This window comes from Cavia porcellus, unplaced genomic scaffold (genome assembly GCF_034190915.1).
Source record: "Cavia porcellus strain 051 isolate PalLab524CR breed Dunkin Hartley unplaced genomic scaffold, mCavPor4.1 scaffold_18, whole genome shotgun sequence".
Taxonomy (NCBI): domain Eukaryota; kingdom Metazoa; phylum Chordata; class Mammalia; order Rodentia; family Caviidae; genus Cavia; species Cavia porcellus.
Genome location: NW_026947501.1, coordinates 62,221,355 through 62,236,153, shown reverse-complemented (window position 1 = coordinate 62,236,153; position 14,799 = coordinate 62,221,355). Strand labels below are relative to the sequence as shown.

The window sequence follows — 14,799 nt, the reverse complement described above, 5'->3', positions numbered from 1 at the left end:
CATAGTTTACTATTATATTCATTTTATGGACAAGGAACTGAAACAGAGATGCCACATCATTTTCTCAGGTCTTCTATGAACAGGAAGGCAGTCCTGTGTGGCTTAAGGAGGTTGCCACAGTAGAGCTCAAGGTGAGTGGAAAGGGCCCAGACTGGTTTAACCAGCTGGGAGAAGGCTGGGGACAACAGCTTGGTGAAGCAGCCTGAACTGAATAGTGGGAAGCAGCTGGCTCATGAGGCTAGGCTTAGTCATCACAACTGAGCCAATGCCTTGGTTTTGCCACTTCATTGCTCAAAAACATTGGGAGATTTATTGAACTCTAAATCTATCTTCTCACTTCCACAACAGGAGTAATCACTCTTCTCATGGAGCAACTTGGAGGATCAAACATTATAATGTCTATGAAATACTTAGCATGATGTCTGGCATAGTAAACACTCAGAGATTGTGCCTACTGTCATTTATTCTCTTTTGATTATCCCTTAGCTTACTGAGTCTGATTTGGTTCCAAAGGTTTTTTCCCACAAGCTGTTGCACCAGACTTTACAGAGTGAGTGCTTCTGCATCCTTGATGGAGTACACCTAACTAGTTCCTGCTTACCTTTATAATAGGTTTCTAGGGTGTCATTAATCGGATTTGCTGCCTTGACCTCTTTGGGGCTCAATAAAGTTGCTATGATGGCCAAATGACACCAAAAGAACCCTAGATATTCCATTCCAAATCCAACACTGTGGATAGGAAGGACCAACTCCTGTTGACACAGGACCAAAGGTACAGGGGCCCTACATCCTGTCAGGGGGTTCGAATCAAAATGGGAAGCTGTCCTCGCTTCCTCTTTTATTTCACTCCCCACTCCTACAGTTAACAGGTTGATAAGTGTGAGCACAGCAGTACTTAATAATGACTGAACTGTTTAAGAAAAGAACAACTGTTTATTGAAGTAACCTCCATTTGGTGTTAAAATGTTAAGTATTAATCTCACGATGTACCCAACTCTAAAATAAAAGAGATGACAAAAGGATTATGGATTAAGGTGGTTGAGAGCAAAACTCAATAATTAAGAGATAATTACTTAAATGTGAGGACACCACTGGGGTTCTTTTACAGTGAATGACTGGGTTTGTCCCCTGAGTCAAATGGAAGGGAAAGAAAAGAAGAGAAAGTAAAATAGAAATTAAATTACTTACATGCATGGCTAGTATGCTTCTGGGGACCAACTCTCTATATTGTCTAATGGTAAAGTGCCATGTTTTTATTCTCATGAGATCATCGAAGGTGAACTCCAAGATCAGCCTGCCTTCTGTACACACCTAGAAGCAATAAACACATTCATTTGTCAGGCAGCTCCCAACAGGCACAGTTTGGAAGTTACACTAGGCACTCCATATAACATCGCTTACTGTCTGTCCTTGGGCAGCACAGCCTCTTGGCAAAGATGTGACCCACTTGGGTCACCATGGCACTCGGGTACAAGTGTCAGCCTTAGAATTAATGGGTTCAACAGACATGCCAGTTTCTCACTACCCGTGAAGTGCTATTAACTCCACTAACTACCACTAAAACCTTATGAATCTGTTTCTTCACCTGTAAAGTGGAGACAAAGTCCATTTGTAGGAATGTTGGGTGAAAAACTCCTATCCCACAGTAGGTACCCTCTAAGAATGGTACCTCTCACTTCCTACTTTTCTTCCACATTCATCATCCTTTCCACAGAGCTTGTGCTGTTGTTCCAATCTTGGATATTCTATTCCAAGTAATATCCTATAAAATCTCTCATGCTTAAGTGTGAGTTAGGATAAAGTTACCAAACCACAGGAAGTTTTCATTCTAAAGATAAATTCCAAAGAGCAACGCTTAATCCAAGGCAGGAATGTCAGTTACTGACATGTCGAAACAGAGGCTTATTGATAGTGTATTCATCGAGCTCATCACATCAACAGTGACAAATTCTGCTTACATAAAAGGCCAGTCTTGGAAGGAGAGTGCCTTTTATCTTTCTAAGAAAAATATGTATTATTCAGAAAACACAATAGGATTTCAGAAGCTCTCTTCCTTTTTAGGGGGAAGCATTTTTACCATCCTTTGATATTTCTATTATTTTTAGCACATAGTTCCTATTTTATTTACTGTTCTTTTCACATTAATGACTTTGAAGTGAAAGAAGATGCTAGGCGATTACACACCACTTGCACTGTTTTAACTGTGAGACAGGAAGTGGCAGTAGCACTTTGGTCCACTTTGAACAGTCCCAACTCGTTCTTTGTACCACTGTTTGTCTTAAGGAAGTTCTCAACAACAGCAGGTTGATTCTCAGCTTCATCAGAAAGCACCATATTTCAATCTTGACTCACTTTTTATTCATCCTAGACTTTAGGAAAAATAAACTCCTAAATCCTAGTTTCCTAATATATGAATAATAATATTCTTGTAGAAAATTGCTGAGAAAATATATAAAGGGAAATTATATATGTAAATTGAATGGTTTTGTTCCTGGCACAATTTGAATGATAGTAAATGATCATTGTCTGTTTTAATATATTGATATTCTGATTAAGCATTTTTGAAAAAAAAATCCTAGACTGAAAACTGGGAGCTTTTAGAAAACACATTTATGTATAAGTAAATATTAACTAAATAGGCTATAAACATTCCTAAAAGTATAGTCCATGAGGAGGGTTAACAGTCTATATTAACATTTTGCAACATGCAAATAATCAAATTGCTTGTTGGGAATTTTAGCAAGATAGCACCGTTTATTGAGTTCCAGCTATGTTCTCAGAGCAGTGAGGAAATTTCTATACACTCTGATTGAAAGCAGTCTCTTCTTTCGAGAAGCCAAAACCAGTACAGGAGCACTACTAGTGAGTGGTGTTGGAGCGCTACTGAAGAGATATGCTACAAATGTCTGCCATCTTCATTTATCAAAGGTTTAGGAGACACTGCAAGATAATTATTGATAATCTGGGTGAAGACCTCTACTTCAGATCTAATTAGCAGAGTCAGTGGGTAATTTCATGCATTTGGGCACAATACCTCAAAACTCCGGGTGCAATCACGTTCAGAGCTACATTCAGAGCTATGAGAATTATATCCTCAGAAATGGGAATAACTTGTGTCCCCAAAACACTCCCCTGAAATCAGCCTCAGCATTGGAATTAATTTACGAAGGTTTTCAAGAGTCACATAGAGATTAAGCCACCTGATTCTCCCTGAGGTCCTGGTATGCCAACTACAGTGAAAACTTTGACCCAGGGGAGGTGGCCATAGTCAGGCATCAAGAGTGAGGTATCTTGACAATTCAGGACAAGGGTATTTGGAGACAATAATCCTTTTTCTAAAGAGAGGCATTATTGGATATTTAAACAAATATTAACCCAGTTAAATGTCAGGCTTTTAACATTATTATTCTTTCTATTTGTTTTGTGTTTATGAACCACAAACTCCAAGCAGAAGTTTCAGTTTGTTTCTACCAGAGTAGAATTTCATAATGAGAAGGTATAGACACAGTCCTGATGGATTGCTCTCAGTTACAGCTTCTGTAAGGTCAAGTTAAATTGTGACTGTGTTCACTGTGACATGGTGAACGAATACAGGATCATCCTCTGCAGTCAGATTTTCTTAGGCCTCCCAAATGGAAAATCGCCAGAAGCTTTGAATTCCTTTTTGTATTTATTTTTTTTTTTAAGGAATCAGCTTTGCTCAGGGTATACTATATGCAAGATGAGAATCTTTGGGATTGAATTTGAGATAACTGTATTGAATGTTTTCATTTTGTTTTGTATTTTTTCTTTTTAAGGAAAATTAAATGACTTCCTTGAATGGAAGGATGAAGAAGAATTTTGGTCAGTGCTTATTTTAGCCGAGTAATTATACACGCAGCTTCAGTGCCAGTTTTAGCCAGTCCCTCTGCCCCCGTAATAGAAGTTAAATGAAACCAAAGGCTTGCAATTTGTTTTACATGTGACAATAGGAAATGGAGGTACATATGATAAGAATATATGTATTCCTTGTTCAGAAATGGTAAAAAAAAATAGGTGTAGCTTTTAAAGGAGAGCTGGTATCTTTTCTAAAATAATTCTGCACATTCCTCTTAATCAATACAATTAATGTAGCTTTTATCTAAAGCTGGCCTTTTTTTTTTTTTTTAAACTGCCTTTCCCTTGGAATCTAAAATCAAAAGGGTCCTCAATTAAGGAAACATTTTCTGTTGTGCTGAATTCATGTTACCGTACTGTGAGCTCTGACATTTTGTTTCTGTGGTAACCAAAATCAGCTGATTAGTTGGCATGGCAACAGAAAAGATGTAATCCCAGCAGACACACTCTAATCAATGCCCCCAGCACAGATGGTCTCCGGAGGATCAACAAGAAAGAGGCTGGCAGGCATTCAGCAGATCACGTGCTAGTTTGAGACTAGGCCAGGAACAAGGGAACTAAAAAAGAACATTTCTCAAACTAACCGGTAGATTTTTAACCCTTTTCTTCCTTGACTAATTATTAATCATGTAGTTGGTAGCACAACGATTCTCCTACAGTGTTTGTAAAATAAGACAGGTTTCTTTAGGTGGGAGTGTTCATCTAATTTTCTTCATCTTTATGCTTGAGCAGCATGCACGGAATAGTGTTTTTAGATTAACAGCTACATAAAATTTTTGTATTTTGCTCAGAGATCCTGCATATATAAATGCATATTAAAGCAGTATGATCATTGGCATTACAGTTTGGCGAGAGTCATAGGCAGGAATTCTGAAGTATAATGTGGTATGCGCGTTATGGCAAGACTAATAAGCTGCCAGTCAAAGACACAAGTGAGTGCTGGTAAAATTCCACGGTATTTTTTATATAGCAGTAAATAATTTCATAATAGGTGGCTGAGAGCTGAAAAAACATTGCCCTATGTTACAGAGGTAATAAAAGTGTTCTGTAACCAGTGCAACCACTGTTTCAGTTTGCAAAAACTAAAACTAACCACAAGAATATAGCCTGCATGCAGCCTCTGCCACTGTTCATTTCCTCGTGTATAAATGTAACTCTGATTCTGAAAAGCTTGATGTGTGCTCCTCTAATTATCAAACTTTGTTTTCTATTTGATTCAAAATTGAAAACATAAAAGAAAGGCTTTATAATGCACGTTTTAAAATTCTAATTACATATTTACCCATAATCTATAATGTTTCTGAGATCAGAAAATTGCAAAATGCTCCCTATACCTCTGAGGAATACTTAATAGTATTGTTGATTAGGACTACAGATGATTTGATTCACAAGTTGACCAAATTTCCATAAAAGCAACTCAGAACCACTGGGTCAAATATTATTTGGGAAATGAGAGTTTATTAGTAGCCTAAATTAGAATAATATAATGCTACCAACACAAAATGTGCTAAGTAATGCCAGGTACTGAGAGCAAAAAAATACATATTAGTTTTTCAAACGCTTTTTCTTCGTGATCCAGAAAGCACATTAGCCCACTGTTTTATGGTAAGCAGCATACAATTTTATTGCACAAGATATATTAGGATGAATTATTTTTTACCAATATAAGAACACAAGAAAAATCAGAGTGAGTCTTTGGGTAGCATAATAATCACTGAAGAGTAGGGAGGAGAGAGGGAAGAAGGGAGAGAGATAGAGGGGAAAAGAGAGGGAAAGACAGAGAGAGTGGGAGAACCTGTTAAATTTTCTAAAAATAGATAAGCATAAATAATACCTGAACTAATTTCCTACAATTAAACTGCATTTCCCAGGAAGTGATTTTTTTTCCAGGACAGTATGAAAATATTTATTAGAGGACTGGTAACTACCCCACAGTAAGATAGGTGGCCCAAATAACTCATGCTCGGGGCGAAGCAGGCAAGCACAGGTGGGCGTCCACATCTTTCCAGAGCGTGCTTTGATGCCTCAGCCACCCTGGAGGGGAATTTTCCCGGAAAAGGCAGAATGCAGCAGAGGAAAACCTTCATTTCTTGATAGGAATGAGACTAGCACCCTATGGATTCCTTGGAAGAATGTGATTCTCTTTGATCTAAAACAAGGCTGGCATGTTCAGCACTCTATGTTCAGAGCAACTATGTTCGTTTCTAAAAGTATTTTAGCCTGAGAATGGAAGAGTTGCTACAAATGCACTGTTATTTTCAAAACAGCTACAAAGGTTAAATATAGCTCTTTAATTGGGGTAAAACTTTATTTAATAATTATGGATTTTCTTAAAGCATAAATAGGTGACATGATTTTTTCTTGAATTAAAGTCACATTAAGGAGGAGGGGAGAGAGCACAATAACTAAGCAGAAGTAAAGGCAGTACTATAACTTCATCACTTTAAGAGGGAATAGATTGCACACCCACGTGATTTGCAAAATTATGAAAATGCTCTGCATTGCCGGAAGAAATAAGATGTGGCCAGAAGAAACCATCGTTTGGATGGCCACTCTTTCCCATTGAGAAACTCTGTCTTATCACGGGCATCTGCATCTGACATGAAGCTTCTTTGTTCCCAAATGACAACTTTCCTCTCTGTCCAAAGGTCAAAACAACAAGGAATTAAAAAACCCTACTGTCACAAATTTAAACTGTCAAAATTATTATACCATAGTATCAATGGTATTGGCAACAGAGAAAATTAAACTGCACCAACATCAATTAATACATAAGGAAAAGTTTAGTTTATTGGGCTTTGGCAATTAACCCTGATAATTCAATGTTTTTTTTTGTTTTTTTTTTTTTTTTTTTTTTTTTTTTTACTATAAAGATCTTCACTGGTGTTTTGTATTAAAGGAGATAGCTGCTGTCATTAATATCACAAATTAGTTTCACATTGAATCTTAGTCCAAATGCAACGAACTAGTGTTCATCAAAATACATCTTTCTGGAGTGGGTAGTATACCTCAGGGGCAGAACCTGTGTTTAGGTTGTATGAAGCCTTGGATTCAATCCCTGGCATCACCAAAAGTAAATAAATAAATAAATATGCATAAAATAAGCTTATATTTGCCAGATTATAAGACTAAACACACTTTGTTCTTACTAATTTTTCTACATGGGAAAGGATTGTGTGCTGGGATCCAGAAAAGTCTAACCTAGGCACACACATGAAGATTCTCTGGGAGCTGGAAGTGTCAGACATGTGACATCAGTTCCAAGTTCCAGAAGAAGACTACCTTTAGAACCTCTCAACTCACATGGACTTAAACCAAGTGTGTCCCCGAGTCTGTCCATACCTTGGTGAACATGGGCTTCCCGTGTTGGGTGACCATGGCGCACTGGTCGCAGTCCACTGTGATGGATGAGTTGTGGTAGGACTCTTTCGAGTGTTTGAGGATGTAGTACAGGTCAGTCACCCCTCCTTCAAACACAGTGCTAAAGTAACGAGGGATGAGGGTCCTGCCGATAGCTGTGAGAGAAGCAAACCATTAGGAAAAGAGCCAGGCAGATGCACACCCTACACCACCACCAAGCCTTCTGCGACTGATACAAATCATTTCCAGCAACCAAGTCAGGAGGCAATTTCTGTTTCTAAACAACCATGACCCTTCTGGCTTGTGGCTAATAAAATACCCCCAACTATTTAGGAAAAGTGTGGGCAGTCATCTCTCCAGGTTTTATGTCCACTGAAAGCCAATAAAATGAGAGTGAATACTTTAAAAATAATAGAGGAAGAATGTGTTTACCACTTTGGACCTTGTGTATACATATGATTTCGAAACACAAGACATATACAACCTATTTGGATTTTTTAATGTGTTGTTTATAAATCAATTACCCAATTATGTTTTATTTTTATTATCAGTTATAGGAATGTAAATTTTAACACTATATGCTCTGTATCTTGTGACCTATTTTGGCATTTTCTCACCAAATCTCCAGAATAACCCCAAGAGAGTGTAGGATTGTGACTCAGAAAGGCACAGAATTGAGATCCTAAAAGGTCATTATGAAAAAAAAAATTATGCATGTTTCAAAGTCACCTGGCTTAAAAGTAGGTATTTGTAACCTTTAATACCGTATCTCCAAACACCAAAATCACTTGGTCTTTCTAGTACTATATCTCAAACTGCTTTAAGGACTGGAAACCTTTAAACAGTAACCTGCATTTCCTTACACAAAGAGGTGGGTAACTATGTAAATGCTGATCTTTCCATCTGCTTTGGAACTGGATAAAATATCTCTGTAGAAGAAAAGGTTCATTTTGCAAGAACTTGATACCTTACACTTGATCTAAATTGATCTCTTTCATTCCATGTGGCCAGTGCTGCCCATTTCAGCTTGAGTGATTGTGTAAGTAGCTGTGCCTTTCTGATATATGACACTTAGAAAATCTGTGACAACCCCCGGTCTCAGCACTGATTTGAAATCCTCTTACACTGGAAAGCCCAACTCATAGTATCAGGAATTTTGCTTATGTGCAGATTTTAAGGCAAAGTCCTAAAAGCACTCTCAAGCAATCCAGGGTTTTAATAAATCTCTCACATCCACAATGTAATACCCCACCCCCAGACAAAAATAATGCTTAAGGTAAACTACCTAAGAGAGCTGCAGCGCAAAAAGTAACCCAGTTATCACCTGAATGCTTTAAAATATTTAATTTCATTTAAAAAGAATCAGTATTAAACCATTCCATATGGCTCTAGAGCTCTTTTATACATGAGCATGGAAAACAATGAATACAAAAAGAATACATTTCCAAACTGTTTTCTGGGGTAATCTTTAAAGAACTCTGATATAGATAACTAGTTTCTGAATAATTCATATAGTTGTTATTGCTTCATATCTGCTATGGGTAAAATCAATCAACAAGTGTATGCTAAATATTCCAGTAACTTTAGTTCCTCCATCCCAAATAATCCTTACACATACATTTCCTAAATACTGCCTAATCCCCAATATTGCATGTTCATTCTCTGAATACAAAATTTAAATGAGCGTAATTTGAGTACACCATATCCTAAACACATGCATGGCTAATATTATAAAAGGAAACTTTGTTATGCTAAAAACCTTATTGTACTTCACCAAACAAATAAAAGTAATTGTGTGAATTTCAATTATTCTAACTTAAGGCTAATTATCATAAGTCAGTTCAAGTAATTTGACAATTTGGGATCTGTACTGTTAAGAAAAAATATAAACCATAAAAAATATAAACCATAAAAATGTAGTTAATGGGTGAAAATATTTCCCTACAGCATCTAAGGAATTGTCATATAAGAGTTTACGGTAAATAACCACCACTGGATTAATCAAATTATGGTTTAGTCAAGATGAATCCCACACAGCTTAATTCTTTTACAGCACTGTTTCCTGTCTATTATCATCATCTTTATTCATAGTATAAGAAAAGGTGAATGGAAACAAAGTTTGAGACTTTAAACCTAAATTTTTAATTATTCCCCAATCCTGAAAATATACAAGTTACATAGTAAATGTACTTAGACAGAAACACATCTTTGCACCACTGAAGAATTTCTGGCTCTCTAGGAAAAGATTGTAATGGAAACCAGAGGCTTGTTTTCAGTTCCTTTGTGGGAATGCCCTGCTCTTTTCCCCTCGGTCTGATCTGGGCCGTTGTTCACAAAGTTTCACTACTAACCCATGAGGTAAGCTGCTTCTCTAGTGGCACCAATGATCCATGACAAGGATATCCATGGATGTACATATGGTCTCTCCTTAAATCTGGCTGGCTTCTTGATTTGCTTCCATTAAGAGAATGTAGTATAATCACAGAGTGTCAGTTTTGAGTTGTACCTTCCATGGAAGGTTCTCCTTTGTGCTTGGGAAGATATCAGTTCCTATGTGCAACACTCAACTATACTAAGATTGCCAAACTGTGCAAAGAGTCACATGGAGAGGTCGCATGGAGCAAAAGAAGGCCTTCTAGGCAACAACCTCAATGAGCTTTTGGCTGATACCTAGCACTGACTTTCACTAGGGAGTCCATCTTGGAAGGAAGTTCTTGAACTCCAAATGAGCTGCCTCAAATTTGTGTCCTTGGAAGCAGAGATGAGCCATCCCTGAAATTCTTTGCCAACCTTACAGAATCAGAATAAATATATGTTTCTATTTTCAAAATCTCTCCCTGGAAGAAAAAGGGTAGTTTTGCCAGTAAAGTCCTATATGCAGACAGAAAGCCAAGAGAGCAAGAAAGAGACAGAGACAGAGGCAGACAGACAGACGGGGTGGGGGGGAGGGGGAGAGAGAGAGAGAGAGAGAGAGAGAGAGAGAGAGAGAGAGAGACAGAGAGAGAGAGAGAGAGAGAGAGAGAGAGAGAGAGAGAATGAGAGTTGCTCTTTGGAATGACTTGGACCTTCATCTCAGCTGGGAATGAAGCCAACCCCACACCCCAGCTGTGCATTTTAGGGAGATGCACCCACTGAGTAATAGTTGTGTTAGGTTTCAATCATTTCCATATAGAGGAAGTTTGATTAATGCTATCTTGTTCCAACATGGAATAGGCTAGCAAATAGGGACACATAATTAAGAGAAGTGATGAAAAAGATCAATTCAAGAGACATGTGAGAGTTCATCTCTGTATGACACACTGTGTTAGAAGCTGTGGGGGGTAAAAAGAGGGCTCAGAGACTGCACCAGTTCTCTAGTGCTGCTACTTAGTGGTTTACAATAACTCAAATGTATCATCTATTTTCAACAACCAGACATAGATCTTGTAAGGCTAATAGCAAGGTATTAGCAAGGCCAGCCTTCTTCCTGAAGGCCCTAGAGAAGAATCAGCTTTCTTTTCTCCCAGCATTTGGAGAAGCTGCTCAAATTCCTTGAATGTGACCCTTTCCCCATCAGCTGACTCCATGCCGCCTGCAGGTGGAGACTTGGAGGGTGTCTTTCACACTTCTTTTCTGCCTCTTTCTCCCACCTTGGGACCCTTGTGATTGTACTGGCTCCACCCAAATAGTTCATAATAATCTTTCCATCTGAAAGTGCATAACCTAATCAGATCTACAAAGACTCTTAGGTGAGTCAGCATCACAGGTGCTAGGAATTAGGACCTCGATTCCTTTGGGGACCTTTATTCTGCCAGCCACTGAGATTAGCCAAGAGCTTCTGCTCTGCAAAAGAGATAAGTAAAATATAACTGACATGCAGTGCCCGTGTGCACACACACACAGTGTGATTTATAAATTATGTGCAGTGAATGGGACAGAGAATTGATGCAAACTCCCACATGCTTGTGCTTGAGAAAATCAGTCTACTGCTCTTCCACTGATTTCTTCTGTAAACCTTCACCAAGCTTGGAGTAGCTGTAAAGTTCCTTGGTAGGTGCTGAAAACACAAAGACAGATTTTATCTCTGTCTTTCAAACTCATTTCTCTTTGGAGAGTTAAGCAATATCCCAGTCTCTGTAACGTAGTGGAATAATTGATAATGATTAAAAGATGGCTTTGTGAATTTCAGCTCCACCTATATCTTCTGAATCTTGAATTCAGTGTACAATTTTATAATACTCGAAACACTGAGATTAACACATTGTTTTAATGTAATAGATCATGCAAGCATCACGAACAGTCTAACATAAATGACTTTGAGAACATTTCAGATTCTGATTCAGTGGTTTCCTAATTCATCAACCACCCCAGTACTCTATGTGTTATATGCTAAATTTGTACCTTGCATGCTCTAATTCCTGGAATTAAAATGATTTAAATAATGATATAGATAAATTGACACCATCAGCCCATGAAAAGGATTTTATCTTAAAAAACACTTGAGTGAGATGAAGACTTTCCCCATTTAGAAAGCCAATGGCACTAGTCAGAAATATAGTGAAGAGATGGAAGCTAGTGCGTAACTCTCTCAAACCAGAAAGTGTCCTATTTAGAACATTCTATATCTATTAGTAATTATGAAATGCTTTCTTAAACTCTTAAGGATGTTTATGGAAAATTCCCAAGAAAAAATTACACCTAGAAAATAACTACATAGGAAGATATTTAAACTAGTAATCAAAGTCCAAATTAAAATAATAAGTAAAAAGATTAAAATGTAAACCTCATGAAGTTGTAGTGAAACAGGCATACACAAATATTGGGGGAAATCGTGTAGAATTACTCCTTCTTTTGTGAACTTCTAATTTTCTGCAGTCTGTTTAGGTATGATTCTAAGCTCCCAGTAAATACTCTAACTGAACTGCAATTTTAATGTTCAGATTTTTAATATTCTGAAGTTCTTCGTGTCCTATGAGACACTGTTGCTAAGGTCAAACATTTTGATTTGGGGCCATCATTTATCAGTTTTAATGCATGTAATTTCTGTTTTAAAGACAATTCACTTCCAAAAAAGAAAAGGAAAAAGAAAAGGAAGATAAAAAAGAGACTGAAAACCTAATTAAAATGGAGACCAAGAGGAGGATTTTTACCTAACAAGATATCAGAACTACTTAACACTTGGACATTATTTAGCTAATGACTTTCTAACTCTGAAGAAAGAACTACATAGCTACATATTAGTGATTTCAATTAAGCCAAATTTAATTATATTAAATTTTATTCTATGATTAAAATGTTTTCTAAACATGATAATTGGTAAATTGTTTCTCTGAATCTAGGCAGTTTACATAATTCTGCTAGAGGTGTTATGCTTGAGAAATTCCCATGGAAATTCTACTACTGAGGTACACAATAAACACAAAGATTCATTAAACTTTAGACTTAGCTGTATTTAGAAATCAGTGTATGCATTATGCTAAGATGTAAGTGAAAGTGATCATAAGAGTGATAAAAACAATACTGATGATTTTATTTATGGTAAATAACAGTGATAAATAGTCAAAGAATGCAAATAAAACATGACCAAACTTTGATGGCAGCGATAGAGGTTTAAAGCAGATTTTGTTGCTCTTTGTAAAGTGAAAGCAAGTTAAACTGACTTTACTTGTCTAAATTGATATAATTTTCATCTAATATACATTTACCTCATTTTTTCAACAAAAGCAATTTGATTTAAGTATCTTCTTTCTGATTATCTCTGTTGTTCTTTCAATATTTCATTCATTTTCTATATGCATTACTATATGCATAGTAAGTGCTTTTATGGATATGGGCCAGATATTGTGCTAAGTGCTGGTAGGAAATTACAGAGGATAAATATGTTGGTGAGGGAGGGCTAGTTTAACCATATTAGTGTAGGAAGGTGCAGCAAAGGGATGAGGTAGTGATGGAGTTAGGCCTTGACTGAACAAGGCCACCTGAAGATCTGCTACTGGACATGTCTTGCAGGAACTTTGCAGTAAAAAAAGCCTTAAGATGGGCTCGAATTTGGGTTCCATGAGCTTTGTCTATAACAGTATCAGGAAGGCAGCATGGCAAATGCATAGTCAAGAAGAATGGCACAGAGAGCAGGTGAGAAGGGAAAGACAGGTTGTAGAGAATTTTCTAACCTATGCGAAGGGCTCACATTCATTCACAGCACAAAGTACAGTGAAGTGTTTCAGCCAGTGTCACGATCTGATAAAACTACTCTGCTCTTTATTATTCATTTGCCAAAATAGTTCTAAAATGCCACAAAAATTTTTGATCTCTGAAATCTAAAAGGCAATTTTTCCTCTCTGATTACTGTCTATGTTGTTTTAAATAACTTGATGAAAACTTCAGTCATAGCTTATAGTAGTAATAACTGTAACCAAGGTAAACCCCCATCCTTGCTTCTAGGGAGCTTCCCATCAAGAAATTCTTTGTGCCACTGATTCACTAATTAAGGGCAAGTGAGATAGGTACTGTGGCTTCCCCTGGCTCACCCTTGTTTTCCCACTGCCTAACTCAATAATGGATGACTCAGGGCAATCCACCAATGAACTCACAGTTCCAACTTGTAGGAACTTAAAACATAAACCAGACATGTTTCATTTCATTTCATTCAACTTAGCACATTAGTATATTTAGATTATTTTGGATCCTGATTCTTCCAGGCATAGTACAGACTATTTCTCTCAGATGTGTGATTTTGATCATGGGTGGAAACTCTTTTGCCTTTGATCCAAAGTACTGACAGTATATTGCACAAGAGTGGTCTCTCCAGCAACAGAGGCTTCCTTGAATCTGGGGTATGGAATGTAAAATCTTTTTATTCGGGGACCAGGCGGGTTCCCTGCCAGACTGGTAGAGGAGCAGCAGTGGCTGAGAATCCCACCCAGCCTGAGGGAACTTCCTTCCTGACCTGGGGACCAGGTTGGACCCTGCTGGACCTGCAGGCTCGCTGCCCTATGGTGAGTGGAGCAGCGGCGACTGGGAATCTCACCTAGCCTGAGGGAACTCTCTTCCTGGCCTGGAGACAAGGCCAAGATTCCTTGTCAGTTCCAGTGAGTGGGGCAGTTAAAAAATTGGAGGAACTAAACAAAAAGATAGAATCCCTGGATTAACAATATAAGAAACAAACAGAATACATAAAACAGATGCAAAGAGATATACAGGAAATCAAAAACTCCATTGAAAGTTGTAAAACCCGCCTCAATGAATGTGAAGATAGAATCTCAGACCTCGAAGACAAGATTGCAGCCAGTGAACAGGAAAGGAAAGATCTTTTAAAAATAACAAGAAATCAGGAAATAACAATTCAACACCTGCAAGATGATGCAAAGAGGAACAACATAAGGTTGATAAGGATAAATGAAAAAGAAGGGGACAACATAAAGGATGTCAAGAGGATATTTAGAGAAGTAATAGCTGAAAATTTCCCAAACCCGAGATTGGAACCTGATATCAAGATCAGTGAAGCATATAGAACTCCAAATAGCCACAACCAAAATAAATTTACACCCAGACATATAATAATGACCATCCCAGAAATCGAACAAA

The 14,799-nt window shown here is 37.5% G+C and overlaps 1 protein-coding gene across 15 annotated transcripts in view; it reads right to left on the bottom strand.

The window, feature by feature from the left end:
• Positions 1-14,799, bottom strand: part of Ldb2 (LIM domain binding 2) — a 364,317-nt gene that overhangs the window by 68,996 nt on the left and 280,522 nt on the right. For all 15 annotated transcript variants that reach the window (XM_063230125.1, XM_063230126.1, XM_013147321.2 and 12 more), the window contains exons 3-4: positions 7,219-7,391; positions 1,189-1,311 (exon numbers count right to left, since the gene is read on the bottom strand). In XM_063230125.1, the coding sequence (XP_063086195.1) occupies positions 1,189-1,311; positions 7,219-7,391 (296 nt within the window). The remainder of the gene's footprint in view (positions 1-1,188; positions 1,312-7,218; positions 7,392-14,799) is intronic.